This window comes from Bufo bufo, chromosome 2 (genome assembly GCF_905171765.1).
Source record: "Bufo bufo chromosome 2, aBufBuf1.1, whole genome shotgun sequence".
NCBI classification, from domain to species: domain Eukaryota; kingdom Metazoa; phylum Chordata; class Amphibia; order Anura; family Bufonidae; genus Bufo; species Bufo bufo.
In genome coordinates this window covers 309,316,780-309,331,877 of record NC_053390.1, presented here as the reverse complement: position 1 = coordinate 309,331,877, position 15,098 = coordinate 309,316,780, and the positions used below count along the sequence as shown (strand labels likewise).

The following is a 15,098-nucleotide window of genomic DNA, read 5'->3' as shown; positions in this document are numbered from 1 at the left end:
TGTTGCCCCGCCGAGGCCGTATTGCAGCCCTCATACGGCCGGTCCGCAATACATGGGCACCGGCCGAGTGCATCCCGCATCACGGATGCAGACCCATTCAATGGGTCGTATGGGTCCGCAATCCGGGAGATGTGGTGCGGAACGGAAGCACGGATCGGAAGCCCACGGAAGCACTCCGCAGTGTTTCTGTCCGTGCCTCCGCAACGCAAAAAAATAGTACATGTTCTATTTTTTTACATGGCGGACGGATCACAGACCCATTCAAGTTGAATGGGTCTCGATCCATCCTGGCTGCCGCAGGATGTTGTCCGTGCATTGGGACCGCAAATTGCGGTCCCGAATCCACGGAACGGCCGCACAACGGCCGTGTGCATGAGGCCTAAGGCACACAATTAAACTACTTACATATTAATCTTAACACTTATCCAGTATGAACATCCAAACAAAACGATATATAAATGGTCTTAAACTAGGATGACAGTAGTGGGTATTGGATAAAATGCAATTTATGGGCGTAGCTAAATTATGAATATTCAGGAATGCTATCCAATGTAGTTACTGGTAACAGCGTGATGAGATATGTGGGAGAGGAATTCTGCATGAGTGAATCCATAAACTGAACATTACAGAGGCTCTCCGCTGCTTGGTGCACCATCTCAGAGGCCAAAATTTGTTCTATCTGTAGAGAAAATGAGGAATCAGTTATTTTACAATTTACCTGGCTGCCAGATGAAACCAAATATGAATATGTACATTGTATTAAAAAAAAATATATATATATAAAATAAATATATATATATATATATATATTTTATTTTTTTTAAGATGGTAAATAACATTGCAGGAATATAGGAATGTAAAGCATGATATTTTTAAACTGAGCATAGACAATTTTTAATAACTTCCTTCTACAACACAGACTACTATTCTTAGTATGATGCTGTAGCTGAGTTCAAAGTTCCCTCACCTTTGCTGTGATAAGTTTGTCCGTAGTGTGGCTAGATTCTGAAATCTCCTCCCCGAAACATAAAGTGACATGGTAATCAGGTGGTGTGCCTCCTTCTGTTTTGTAGGTTTCAAGATCTGAAAGAAATACAAAACAAAAAGGAGGACATTTATCAAAACTGCAAAGAAGTACCGTATTTTTCGCCCTATAAGACACACTTTTTTCCCTCCAAAAGTGGGGGGGAAATAGCAGTGAGTCTTATGGGGCGAATGCTGCATTTTTCCGAATTTTCAATGATATGCCGCGCGGCGGGTGTATCAGCTGAGAGGGAGGAGGGGCTGGGGGCCAGCATCTGATTTTATAATGACAGCGGGGCCCGTGCAGTGACTGTATTCTACTACACGGGCCCCGCTCACTGTATATAATCGTATCTATATTTGTAGGCATTGTTAATATAGTTCAGGGTAATCAGCGCCTGTATACTTACAAGCGCTCGTATTAGAGAGGAGGCAGGCCGGGTGGACGGGCGCTGGCAGCGTTAGTCACTACGTCACGCGCCTGCGCTGCCCACTTTATGAATGAAGCAGGCGGCGTGGGCGCATGACGTAGTGACTCACACTGCCAGTGCCCGTCCTCCCGGCCTGCCTCCTCCCTCCTCTCTGCTACGAGCGCTTGTAAGTATACAGGCGCTGATTACCCTGAACTTTTATATATATACTTTTATATATATTTTATATATAAACAATGCCTACAATTATAGATAAGATTATATACAGTGAGTGGGGCCCGTGTAATAGAATACAGTCACTGCACGGGCCCCGCTGCCATAAAACCAGATGCGACCTGTTGGGGGTCATTCACACCGCAGGGACACTATTATGGGGGTGGGATCTGTGGATGACACATAGCATAAGATGCTATATATGTGTCATCCACAGATCCCCCCCATAACAGTGTCACCCACAGATCCCCCATAACAGTGTCACCCACAGATCCCCCATAACAGTGTCACCCACAGATCCCCCATAACAGTGTCACCCACAGATCCCCCATAACAGTGCGCCATCCACAGACCCCCATAACAGTGCGTCATCCACAGATCCCCCATAATAGTGTCATCCACAGACCACCATTAGTTCAAAACCCACCAAAAGCACACCTTTTGGTTCAAAATATATTTTTTCTTATTTTCCTCCTCAAAAACCTAGGTGCGTCTTATGGGCCGGTGCATCTTATAGGGCGAAAAATATGGTAGTGGAGGCTTTCATTTTTCACAGAAATAATAATATAATCAATGTGACAAGCAGCAGATATTTCCCTATTGCTTCATCTTCTCCTGTTTACTACTATTGTTTAGGCCAGTTGCTATGCAACCACCTTACATCTGATCTTAGTCAGATGATCACCATGGTCACCTGATCGGTTAGAATAGCTTGAGCTCTGAGCATCTGTATGCAGAATTCTTAGTGTTCCTTGTATCCTGTTCCTAGTCTAGATTTGTGTCTTGACCTTGTAGCTTGGTTCTTGTAGTCTTTCTAGCACCTTCACTGCTGCTGGCATTGAAGTTTGTTGCTTTCCTGTATATTGTGTTAATTGTCCGTTTGCTCAGTAAGGTTTATGATTTGTCTCTGGGTCCTAGATCCTTCTTGTTGTCTTGCTAGCGTGGTGCTGCAGATTAGAGTCAGTTCCTGACAGTGTCATTTATTTCTGTTCACCATCATTTATCAGCTCTATATCTGCATTCCATTACCATCTTCCTTCTACTATGGCAATGTTCGGCAATTAGTATACTTATGAACGCTTGCGTGGCCGATCATTGGCCTTAAAGGGTCTTTTCAGGCAAAAACTAAAAAAATATTCTATTGGCCAAAGTCATGGAGCTGTATACATGCACCCAAAATTTCATTCACCTGAATAGTGTTATTACAGAAATCTCCTGCTGTTTCCTACTAGGCCTCAGTTGAAGCCTGTGCTGCCATAATCACAGGGCAATGCTGTCCTGAGTCACTTCACAGTCAGTACATGAAATATACAGATGTAGCAGAACTAAAAGAAATTGTGATAACACATGTCACAGTGTTCTATGACAAAAGCCATTGAAAAAGTCAATTAAAATTTTCTTGCCATTTACTTAACCTGTTAAGCATTCCTTTTAGCTCTGCTACATCAGTGATGACTACTGACTTCTGCAGAACACTAACAGGATGCCAGTGATTATAGGCCTTGGATAAAGTTAAGATGTAAAATTGACCCAGGTTTATGTCTGTTCTGGTCGATGATGCATTATTTCTCATGCAAGTTTTACATTTTCTCCACTGTGGGAGGGGCTTAATTGTGTGTACCGCCCACTAACATCTACTGTATGTGCTGAGAGATAATTGCTATACAGCTGACTCTGTTACTGGCCTTGGAGTCATGGAGATAGCAGCCACTTGTTACTGCAATGGGGAAAATATGTAGTAACAAGAAATAAAAGGGAGCATAAAGCCTGAACAATGTAAAAGTAGGGAACACATAGATACCAAGTGACTGATTTTATCATTTTTGAGTAGAATCGTCCTTTAAGGTCGATTCTAAAGGGTCATAATAAGTATGAACTAAAACAATTGGACTACTGGTCCTAAGATCTCAGACACTCTTACCTCTCAAGAACTTCTTAGTGTCAAACAGTTGTACAAAGTCATCTCTTTCCAGTTTGTTGATCACTTCTGGAGAACTTGAATAAGGTCCTGTCCAGTAAATACGTCCTAAACACGATTTTTGACGTTGAGCAAAGATTCCATCAGCATTACTGGCCAGCATAACACCATACTGAAGGAAGCCGAGAAGGACCTCTGTTCTCTTGCGTATGTCTGCTTGAAATTGCTCTCCTGGAGCAGGAAGAAGCACATGCTCCATTCCACCAATGAAGCTTTTAACAGGAGGCCCAGCTGACAGTCTACATTCTCCACAATGAACCACCTTGTGTGCCACTTCAATTCCACTATAAATCACTGTAATCCTCAATCCTGTATCTGGAAGACAAACCAGGGAGAGCACTAGTACTATCTAAAAAATAGACATTGGACGTCAATGTAAGCAAAATTGCCTATATGCATGTAAGTCTGGGTTCACATCTGCGTTATGGATTCTGTTATGGCTTTCCGTTATAATATGGTTATAACGTAAAAAATAACGGAATTCATAAGACGGAAGTCAAAACGGAGGCCTTTAAGAGGCATTCTCTTTTGATCCGTCATAATAAAAGTCTATGGGGATCATAACGGATCCGTCTGGTCCCCGTTATGCAAGACAGAAAACAAAGTCCTGTCAACAGGACTTTTTTTCCCCATTATCCATAACGGAAACGGGACGGATCCGTTATGATCCTCATAGACTTCTATTATGATGGAAAGCAAAACGGAATGCCTTTTAAAGGCTTCTGTTTTGGATTCTGTCATAATACAAGTCTATGGGCAGAAGAACGGATCCATCCCGTTTCCGTTATGCAGGACTGGACACCTGCATAATAGAAACCAGGACGGATCCGTTCTGCCGCCCATAGACTTGTATTATGAAGGATCAAAACAGAATGCCTCTTAAAGGCTTCTGTTGTGACTTCTGTCTTATGAATTCCGTTATTTTCCATTAAAACCATGTTATAACGGAAAGCCATAATGGAATCCATAACGCAGATGTGAACCCACCCTAACCTGTAATACTGCTCCCATCTCAAAAGCTGTTCTGTAGCCACTTTTAAGGGCAAAATCATTCTCACTTTCTAATGTAGTCTAAAAACACTTTCTTGGAATTACATATTGATAACTTGTACTCAGGAATACTATTCTACTAGTAGATAGGTCATCCATATCTCACTGGTGAGAGTCCAACTCCCGACACACCCCACTCAGCTGTCTGAAAGCGCAAGCCTCTTCATAGTATACCAAGCACTTTGTTGTACATTGTATAGTGGCTGTGGTTGAGTACTGAAGCTCAATCTCATTCAGTAGAAGGAGCAGACATAGTGTAACTGCTCCTTCCCGTTCCCACTGAGGTGAAAGGGACGGAGGAGCTGTAATTACACCTGCTTATCACGCCAATGTCGACAGCAAACAGGTAAACAGTTAAGAGAACACCTCGCTCGCACAAGCGCTGCGGGGGAGGGGGGGTGGGGGTTGGGTTGTGGAAACCTGCAGAACCTTTTTAACACGTGTGCAGGATAGCAAACTGTCATTTCTTTGGGGATAACTAGCTTGATGGACTGACCGATATTTCTGCCTCCCCGGCAACCGGACTTATCGGTCGCCTAACGTATTAAGTTCTGTTTTTATCCTTTTTATTTTCCAATACGACGAGTGGTGGCAGCTAAGATTGATTCGTTTTGGATGAGGGAGTGCTTACAGAGGTAGGTCCAGTTGACCCTCTAGGCGGCCATCCTGAATCTAAGTCCCTGATCCTGACAATGACCTATCTTGAGGAAAGGTCATCAATATAAGAAACCGGCTATCCCCTTTAATTTAAACATACCACAACTGCAGATAAGAAATACTAAATTACCTTTGTGTGTCTCATGTGATGGAACATCAATGGGAAGGATGGGGGCTGTTTAACAAAAGATGCAAAAACAGTCATCAAGTGCAATGTAATATGACTAAACAAGGCAATCGGTAAACTACAAGTTTTGTTTGGCGCAAATATACCAATACTATTTAAACTGACCATGCAAAACAGCTGACAAGGGGAGCAGGACTAACGTAAGCAATTTATTCTTAGGAGTAGTGTATATTTGAAGTTTTCCTCTACTCAGTGCTGCTCCAGTCCCTTCCTCACTGCTTTGCCACTGCATTTTAATCAGTTAAACCACAGCTGTGTGTCTACTGTATGCAAACAGCTTGACAGGGAGGTCACTGGTGACTAATTGCCTTTTAAAAGTGGATTTACACTGCCCGAATATTGGGCAGATTATTGGGAATGAACGTTCCTGTGAACGCTCTTTTCAGACAATCTGCCTGTGTAAATGTGCCGCCGATCACCCGATCAAAATGCTCGTTCATCGGGTGATCCTGTCATTTGTGCAGGCACATCAGTCATCGTTTTTGGTCCTTTCTAAACAGTGATCTTCTGCCCAGAAACAATTATTCGGTATGGGGACGAACAATAGCAATGGCGATCCCACGTCCTCATACTGTGAAGGAAATCGCTGCTTTTAAATCTCCTTTAATGAACAAGCAGTCGAATGTTGGGAAGGAACACTTCCTTTTCGACAATCGTCTGTAACGTTGTGCAGTGTAAATCCACCTTAAGTTCTAGGTGTCTGTTTACACGAGGAAATGAAGGGGCACACTAAATCTTCACTCAGGTGAAGAAAAGCCTAGCTACTTTCACACTGGCTACTTTCACTACTTTCACACTGACTTTTTTGGCTATCCGTTTTGTGAGATCCGTCATGGGCTCTTACAAGCGGTCCAAAACGGATCAGTTTTGCCCTAATGCATTCTGAATGGGAAAGGATCCGCTCAGAATGCATCAGTTTGCCTCCAATCAGTCTCTATTCCGCTTGATTAAACTGAGCCAAACGGCACACAATGTAAGTCAATGGGGACGGATCAGTTTTCTCTGATACAATCTGGCACAATAGAAAACGGATCCGTCTCCCATTGACTTTCAATGGAGTTCATGATTGATCCGTCTTGGCTATGTTACAGATAATACAAACGGATCCATTCATGACGAATGCATGCGGTTGTATTATTGTAACATAACGGATCCGCTCAAAACACAAGTGTGAAAGTAGCCTAAGGGTTCTTTTACACTGCACAATGCATGGGGCAGGGATCCAGACTGAACCGTTTGTTCACAGAGCTGCAGTTACGTACAGCAGTCATCCCCTTTGTATTCCAATGAACGATCGTAGTAATATTGTTTATCCCCATATAGATTCATTGTTTGTGGCCAGCACATCCAGCACACAGGGCAATGTGCTGCCCACAAATGGTGATTCTAGGTGCTGCATAAAAAATGTGTTCATACAATTATAATATAATTGTGCCGATATCTGACTTTTGTAAAATTGCCTTATTGGGGTTGGCTGGCCCCAAAACGAATTTTAAATATGACCCTGAAAGTGTGCAAATGAAAATAAAATAAGCCTCTCACCTATTCCACCACTGTGTTCCAGTGCCAAGATGCCTGTACCCAATCCTTCTAGTCCTGGAAGAGTGATGTCCCATCCATGATCACGTGCACCACTGCACCCATTTCCTGGTCTCAGCGTTGACATGTTCCCAAGTGGAACATGACTGTTGAGCCTTTGTGGTCATGTGCCACTGGGGGATAGGTCACCACTGAGGCCAGTGAATGGCTCCATAGGTAAACTTGACCACAGACAAGACACGCACTTCTGATCTGCCAGAAGGAGCAGGAATGGGAGCCTTTTGGGGCCAGACAACCCCTTTAAAGCTCAACACAGTGTTAACTAGCTAGCTAGCTGAAAATTAGAGGAGCAAATATCAAATTCCAACGCACAACTTGCTTAAGTTCAGTACACTGTAGATGCGAAAAGTAAAAATGCCACTGACTTCTCAAGCATGTTAAAAAGAAGGTGTAGTAATAAAATTCCTAAAAGAAAATGTTACCTCTTAGGTACTGTAATACATGCCCTTCTGCTTTTGACTCAGCATAGAAAAAGGGCATTTCACATAATAAGTTTCTGTATTAATAACTTACTCATACTAGTGATGTTGGTATTTGGATATGATGACTCAAGTTCAGAAATATGTTGCGCTAAAATAGGTGTATCTGTGTTGCTTAGGTCACTTCCAATCCCAGAATCCTCTTGTGAAACAGAGCTTGTGACCTCAGAAATTTCACATGCCTGCTAGAATAAGGAGACAGTTCAGAGACAAAATGGAAACATGATAAACAGTGGGGCTAGATCTAGTGGGCACAACCGAAATGTCAAGGAGTGGACACCACTGGTCATCATACCAATCCACTACATTATACAGAAAAACACAAAGAAAAAGTCAGCACCACCATGTCAAAAAATATAGTTTACTTAGTTATGCACAAATAAAACAGGCGAATTAGGGGAAATTCTATTTTTGATAAGTAGGTGCCACTTTTTTCTATGTGTTTTGTTCTATAAGGTACAGGAACATGGTGAAAACATAGGAGATTTTGTTAATCTTACCAATGTAACAATGTCAGGTTTCTTTTCTACTGGTCCGGTTTCATCAGAAGAACTACTCCTTGAATCTACAGTGACCTTCCTTTTCCGGATTTGCTTCTCAGAGGATGCAATACCTTAGTAATAGTAAACACAGAAAAGCTAAACACTTTATTTAGGGGTAGTTTATCTATAATACTAGCAGCAGAAATGGATTACTACTTTTCTATTTCTGTGAAATTTAGTGTATTTCAAGTGTATCCCGTGTGCAGTGTTGGCCTGGGGTTCCTTGGGCCAACCAGAGAAAATTTATCTCAAGGCCCATCTTCTTACATCATCTATAAAGCTCAATGGGGGTCGTTTATTAAACAAAAACAAAACGGGTGGGGAAGGGAACGGGCTGGTAGGCCCGTCTCATTTATCATTTTCTACACCTGTTTTACCCATAGAAGATTGTCTAAATGTAAGACAGCTCGGAAGCTGTCTTACATTTAGAAGTGGCAATGGATGAGCCAAAGTTATGAAGAGGCTGGCGCCTCTTCATAAATTCGGCAGATCCACTGCCGGCACAGGGCCTTATTAAGGTTTTAGACACTGGTCTTAATAAGTGTGTCTCAATATGTTTTGAATCAAAGACATAGACTAAAGTGACAAATGATTGGCCAAATTAGTTTTTTTCTCCTGGATCTTTGGGGCCCATTATGGTACCAGAGTCTGGTTCCATCAGAGGATCATATGGTACTCTGGTGGACAAGTCCAACCCTGCCCTTGTGGCCAGAATTGTAATTATCAGGTTGTATAATCTGTTACGCTATTATCGAGGTTCTCACTTTGCTCTTCTGGTGGAACAATCCTATACACTTTGTATGGCTCAGATATATCCAGCTGTGACCTGCCAGGGAGTTCTTGGAATTCAAGGCTCTTGTTGAGAGCACAGCGAAGTCTTGTTTTCCATACTGCTGCATTAACCTTTTGTCCATCTTGGAATTTTTGTTTGTACATAGCCCATGCCTAGTTATAAAAAAAAAAAGAGGCATTCAATAAATGAGGAGATGGCACAATGTTTAAAGAGGTTGTTCAAGTTATATTTATTGATGACCTATCCTCAGGATAGGTCATCAATATCAGATTGGCGGGGGTCCAACAGCTGGCACCCCGGCCGATCAGCTGTTTGAAGAGAAGGCACGCGCCGTGCCAGCGCCACCTCCTCTTCTCTGTTTACCTTTCTCGCCCATTAAAGGTGTTGTCCAAGTTATATTTTTTGATGACCTATCCTCAGGATAGGTCATCAATATCAGATCGGCTGGGGTCCGACACCCCAGTCGATCCTCTGTTTGAAGAGAGGTGCCAGCGCTGCCTCCTCTTCACTGTCTACCTTCACATCGTTCCCATACACTTGTATAGGAGCGAACCGTACCATTGAAATGAATGGGACGGCTTGGGTGTAATTACACCTACTCACCGCTGCAGATGCAACGGTTAGAAGGTAAACAGTGAAGAGGAGGCAGCGCTGGCACGGCGCGCACCTCTCTTCAAACAGATGATCGGCGGGGGTGCCGGGTGTCAGACCCCTGAGGATAGGTCATCAAAAAATATAACTTGGACAACCCCTTTAATGGACTGCATCCCATTTTTCTTACATAAAAACAGGGTTGCACTTAGAAATGATTAAACATTTTTAGAGACAGAGTAGATAGGACACCTTAAAGATGGCAGCATCTTCATCGTGTCGAAAGTCTTGCTTGCCAGCATGTTTCCATGGGATGCGGAAGCAAGTTTTCAGGTCATCATCCCACATCAGTCCATGGTACTTTCCACTTTCAATCTGTTCCACCAGCCATGGCTTTAACTTTCTAGTGGCCCGTGCACGAGCAGTAGCCATCTACAAAAACAAATAAATAAATCATAGAGTAATTACAGTCACACTCTGCACAATATTTCATGAGATTGTAACCATCCACATAAGTAAAGCTCTGGTTCCTCCACTCTTAACTCCAGAATTATTTAGATACTGTATTTGGATTATTTTTCATTCTCAGAATAGGTCAATCAATATCAGATTGGCAGAGTTCCAAAACCCCCACTGATCAGCTATTTGAAGGGGGTCGTGTGATCATGCAAGCACTGCTTCCACTTTAAAATTACCTGTACGTTGTCTCCTTTGCAACAGCGGCACAGTGTAATTACTCATTCTTGTCCCATTCACCCCACCAAAGTGATATTGATGACTTATCCTGAGGATAGGTCATCAATATCTTTGCACTGCACTGCCCTTTTAAGCTGCTGCTCTGTCACACCCCCATTCTTCATTTACAGTTCTGCCTGTTGAGAATGGCTGGCGTTCATAGGCACAAGCCCACCAACGGCTCACCAGGAAGTCAGAGCATGAAGAGTTGTCCCATTCAGCAAGAACAAAACAAGTATTAACTACAAGCAACAAAACATCCAGCGAGAAAAAGATCTTCAGGCACAGTAACTTCGTAACATATAATGAATCTAATAAGCCTTAGGAACTGGGGTCCTGGGGATCCAGGAAGCCTTGATATAAACATTCAAAACAGCACAATGAAGTGTATAGCAATGTTAATACATTCACTCAAAATGAATTAATTAACTATAAAGTGTCACCTAAAATATTATTTCCATGATAATTATGTATCATAAGATATTTATAAGTCCTACATTATATCGTTGCCATAACAATGGTTATCACACACCCATCAGCACAGCAAATGGTCACCACAACAGGATTGTTATATTGGATTGCTCTAAGTATATTATTCTTATAACCTTAGCACCAAAGACTTTTTTTTTTTTTCTAATGGTTACAGTTCTGCCTTGCAAGGCGGCATTCATCTTAAGTTCTCAGATACAGATACGACCCCCACGTCTACTTAGTGTAGTAAACACTCTGCTGGACTAACCTCAAGTGTCAAATCATAGCATTATAGGATCAAAAGATCTGAAACTATAGTGTCCAATCCACCTACCTTAAACCTTTAGAACTTCTGCTATTTCCTGTGTCAGAATGTCTTTTTTCTCAGTTTCTATTCCACTCTGTAATAACAGCCGCCCCCAGTTTCTCTTCCTGTAGTGTGCTCTTCTTGCTGCTTCCTCCTTTTCCCAGAAATCATGTGACCTGCAAAGAGCTAAACAGAAGCAGTACGCCTGACACTAGCAGTAAGCAATCTGGCCAACAGGAGCGCACTGTTGTTATGTCAGCTTTCACACTGAATTACTCCCTGTGAGCGATACATTTGAGTATTGTAGACTGTAATTTTAACCCCTTTTGGTCCCAAATAATTTTGGACTTTTTTATTTAGTTCTTGTCCATTACCATTATAGCTTTCATAATGTTCTTCATGTTTTTCAGAACAGTATATATATATTTTTGCAGAAGAGTGTATATATATATATATATATATATATATATATATATAGTGCATAGGGCTATGATGGCTAACCTGCTTGTGCATCTATTATTATAGTGCATTATTTTCTGTGACTGTATAAATGTAGCCATGTACATCCGCAACATTCATTATCATATCGTGCAAGATGTTTTAGATTTTTTTCCCATGATTTGTGGCACCTTCATTTGTGAATACGCTCCTATTTTGGGAGTAGTATTCATGTGCACTTTTGCCCCTCCTATCTAATAGGCGATATAGGTGTGTGTGCTCCTCCTCCCATCGATTGCTGATGCACATGGAGGTAACTAGGAGCAACACATTATATGTGTGCGGTCTGCGCTGCTGAACATAAATGCATAACGGCATAGGCAGGTTTAGCGTAGGACCCGCCTGAACTGAGACCACCTTGTTGCTTGGTAGGTGGGCTTAGATGTGTTTTGATCAAAATGTATTGACCAAGTGTCTCAGATTTTATTAATAGAGGGAGGGCTTAGTCCATAAGTTATGCTTGCATCTACTATTATATTGCATTATTTTCTGTGACTATACCTTTAGGGATGATGTTTTATGTATAGTCAATATCTATGTTCCAACTGACAACCCCATTTCCTTTTTTTGTAATATGAAGTCGCTTATTGAATCCCTTACATATCATAGACTTTTATGATGTGGGGACTTTAATTTTGTAATTAATCCCCTATTGGACCGCTCCTCCCCAACCCCTCATCGTCCCACTCAGCTCAAGTGCAACAGGTTTTTGAATCTCTATCCTTAGCTGACACATGGAGAGAACATAATGGCCCCCAAAGGAGTTATACTTACTATTCTCCGGCCCATCAGTTATATACTCGTGTCATAATGATCTTGGCCTCTACCTCTTGTTTGCCATACTTGCTATACTCTAGGCACATTGTGTCCCCGTGGCAGGGGAGGGCTGGCAGCCTTAGTCCTGGGGGTCAAATCCAGTCAAGTGGCCCATTTTAGCCCCACCCATTATTAAAAGCCCCTCCTACATATAATAGGCCACTCCCAACAAACACTGTACAGCTAAAATTCTATTGCTAAAGCCTGTCTCTACACATCATACAGAGAGGGGAGGGACTGTCCTGGCTGCACTGCCTGCTTCACATTATACAATAAACAGCAGGCTACAAGCCTCCTCCGCTCTCCTCCCTTTCCCAGATCCTGCTCAAGGCTTGTGGTTCCCCCCCACCATCTGCCACCCGCCCGTGGCCTGCTGCCCCCTTTGGCCATCCTCACCCAGCTCTGAATCCTCCTTCTGCAAATGGCAGGGGGAGGAGCCGAAGCATCTCCTCTCCTACATAGCGCCACATATCTCTTACATCCAATGATGTCACCTTTGTTGTAGACGTTCTCTTTTTTTATCTTCTCCATTCAGACCAGACCGCCATGATGATTTTTCAGCCATCTCCCATCTCTGCAGAGATTGACAAACAGACATTAGTTTCCCACATTTCCATCATTTTCACATCTTCTGAACACCCTTTCCTGCCACCCCCAATACTATACTGCAGAAACAGTCCCCCTGGAAATACTACTATCACACAGATAGTGCCCCCTTCAACAATTATTGGCACACAGTGCTCTAAAAAAATAACTGTGCCCAGACACTAATAGTATAAAGATAATGTAGCCCAAAAATAATTGTGCTAAGCTGATACTATGCCAGGGTGCCCCCAAAGTAACAGTGCTACCCAAAATCCCACTAATATAAATAATTATCTGCCAGAGCACACTTAGTAGTAATAATGCCCCTATAGAGCCTATACTAGTAATCATGTATAATACCTCCTAGTAGTAATAGCATAATACCTCCTAGTAGTAATAATTCTCCCCCAGCATCCTCTCCATCAGCCCCCAGTAGCTTCTCAGTCCCCAGTAACTTCTCAGCCCCCAGCAGCCTCTCCATCAGCCCCCAGTAGCTTCTCAGTCCCCAGTAGATTCTCAGCCCCCAGCAGCCTCTCCATCAGCCCCCAGTGCCTCTCATCTGCCCCCAGAGGTGTCCATCAGCCTCATAAATATAAAATAAAATAAAAAACACTTACTCTTCCTGCTCCTGGCCGCCGCTTTTCTCCTCCAACGTGATCTGCATCCTCCTGCTGTCGGCTGTGCTGTGAAGGCTGCGCACAGTGTGACGTCACAGAGCGCCTTACGCCTGTGCGCAGCCCTGCACAGCTGACAGCCAGGGCCGGTGCAAGGATTTTTGCCAACACAAGCAAAGCTACATTTTGGTGCCCCCACCACCAGAACTCGGTGGGGGTAATGTAAAAAGGGAGGGGGTAATGTGACATGGAGGGTGGAGAAATGTGGCATGGGGTGGGATGAGAAATGTGACACGGGGGAGAAATGTGACACGGGGGAGAAATGTGACACGGAGGGGGGAGAAATGTGACACGTAGGGGGGAGAAATGTGACACGGAGGGGAGAAGAAATGTGACACGGAGGGGGGGAGAAATGTGACACGGAGGGGGGGAGAAATGTGACACGGAGGGGGGGAGAAATGTGACACCGAGGGGGGGAGAAATGTGACACGGAGGGGGGGAGAAATGTGACACGGAGGGGGGGAGAAATGTGACACGGAGGGGGGGAGAAATGTGACACGGAGGGGGGGAGAAATGTGACACGGAGGGGGGGAGAAATGTGACACGAAGGGGGGAGAAATGTGACACGGAGAGGGGGAGAAATGTTACACGGAGGGGGAAGAAATGTGACACGGAGGGGGGAAATGTGACACGGAGGGGGGAGAAATGTGACATGGGGTGGGATGAGAAATGTGACACGGGGGGAATGTGACACGGAGGGGGGAGAAATGTGACACGGAGGGGGGGAGAAATGTGACACGGAGGGGGGGAGAAATGTGACACGGAGGGGGGGAGAAATGTGACACGGAGGGGGGGAGAAATGTGACACGGAGGGGGGGAGAAATGTGACACGGAGGGGGGGGGAAATGTGACACGGAGGGGGGGAGAAATGTGACACGGAGGGGGGGAGAAATGTGACACGGAGGGGGGGAGAAATGTGACACATAGGGAGGAGAAATGTGATACGGAGGGGGAGAAATGTGACACGGAGGGGGGAGAAATGTGACACGGAGGGGGGAGAAATGTGACACGGAGGGGGAAGAAATGTGACACGGAGGGGTGAGAAATGTGACACGGAGGGGTGAGAAATGTGACACAGAGAGGGGAGAAATGTGACACGGAGAGGGGAAAAATGTGACACAGAAGGGGGAGAAATGTGACATTTCTCCCCCTCCATGTCACATCACCCCCGTTGTGTCACATTTCACCCCCTCCATGTCATATTTCTCCTCCCCCCATGTCACATTTCTCCCCCTCCCCTTCTATTTATGTTGTGTAAAAAACATTATGCTCACCTGGCCCTGTCTGCAGCAGCTCCCCTTCTCCTCTGTGTGGTCCTGGTATCTTCTCTCTGGGCTCTGGACAAGTTGTTGAGGACCTATCCCATTGGCTCAGCAGGAAATCACTGGCCTGACATGTGACACAGCTGCAGCCACTGATTGGCTGAGTGGGAAGGGTCCTACTCCTTAACAACTTGTCGGGAGCCCAGA

The 15,098-nt window shown here is 43.9% G+C and overlaps 1 protein-coding gene across 3 annotated transcripts; it reads right to left on the bottom strand.

The window, feature by feature from the left end:
* Positions 1 to 217: 217 nt before the first annotated feature.
* IRF9 (interferon regulatory factor 9) lies at positions 218 to 11,240 on the bottom strand. Of its 3 annotated transcripts, none has more exons than XM_040416921.1 (9): positions 11,084 to 11,240; positions 9,796 to 9,975; positions 8,924 to 9,104; positions 8,118 to 8,230; positions 7,652 to 7,799; positions 5,483 to 5,527; positions 3,589 to 3,960; positions 968 to 1,083; positions 218 to 679 (listed from the first exon to the last, which is right to left on the bottom strand). In XM_040416921.1, exons 2-9 carry the CDS (start codon positions 9,973 to 9,975, stop codon positions 524 to 526), a joined length of 1,311 nt encoding a protein of 436 aa, XP_040272855.1. In that variant the 5' UTR covers positions 11,084 to 11,240; the 3' UTR covers positions 218 to 523. The 3 variants fall into 3 exon arrangements, with proteins under 3 accessions (XP_040272855.1, XP_040272854.1, XP_040272853.1); XM_040416920.1 differs by lacking the exon at positions 11,084 to 11,240 and adding an exon at positions 10,776 to 10,995 and having other exon boundaries at positions 7,652 to 7,802; XM_040416919.1 differs by having other exon boundaries at positions 219 to 679; positions 7,652 to 7,802.
* Positions 11,241 to 15,098: the final 3,858 nt, after the last annotated feature.

Coding starts and splice junctions, on each gene's coding strand:
- IRF9 (XM_040416919.1), bottom strand. CDS start 9,975: ATGGCTACTGCTCGTGCACGGGCCACTAGAAAGTTAAAGCCATGGCTG. Junction 8,231..8,923: donor TGTTCCACCAGAAGAGCAAA/GTGAGAACCTCG, acceptor ACTATTACTAAG/GTATTGCATCCTCTGAGAAG. Junction 1,084..3,588: donor CACTAAGAAGTTCTTGAGAG/GTAAGAGTGTCT, acceptor TATTTCTTTCAG/ATCTTGAAACCTACAAAACA.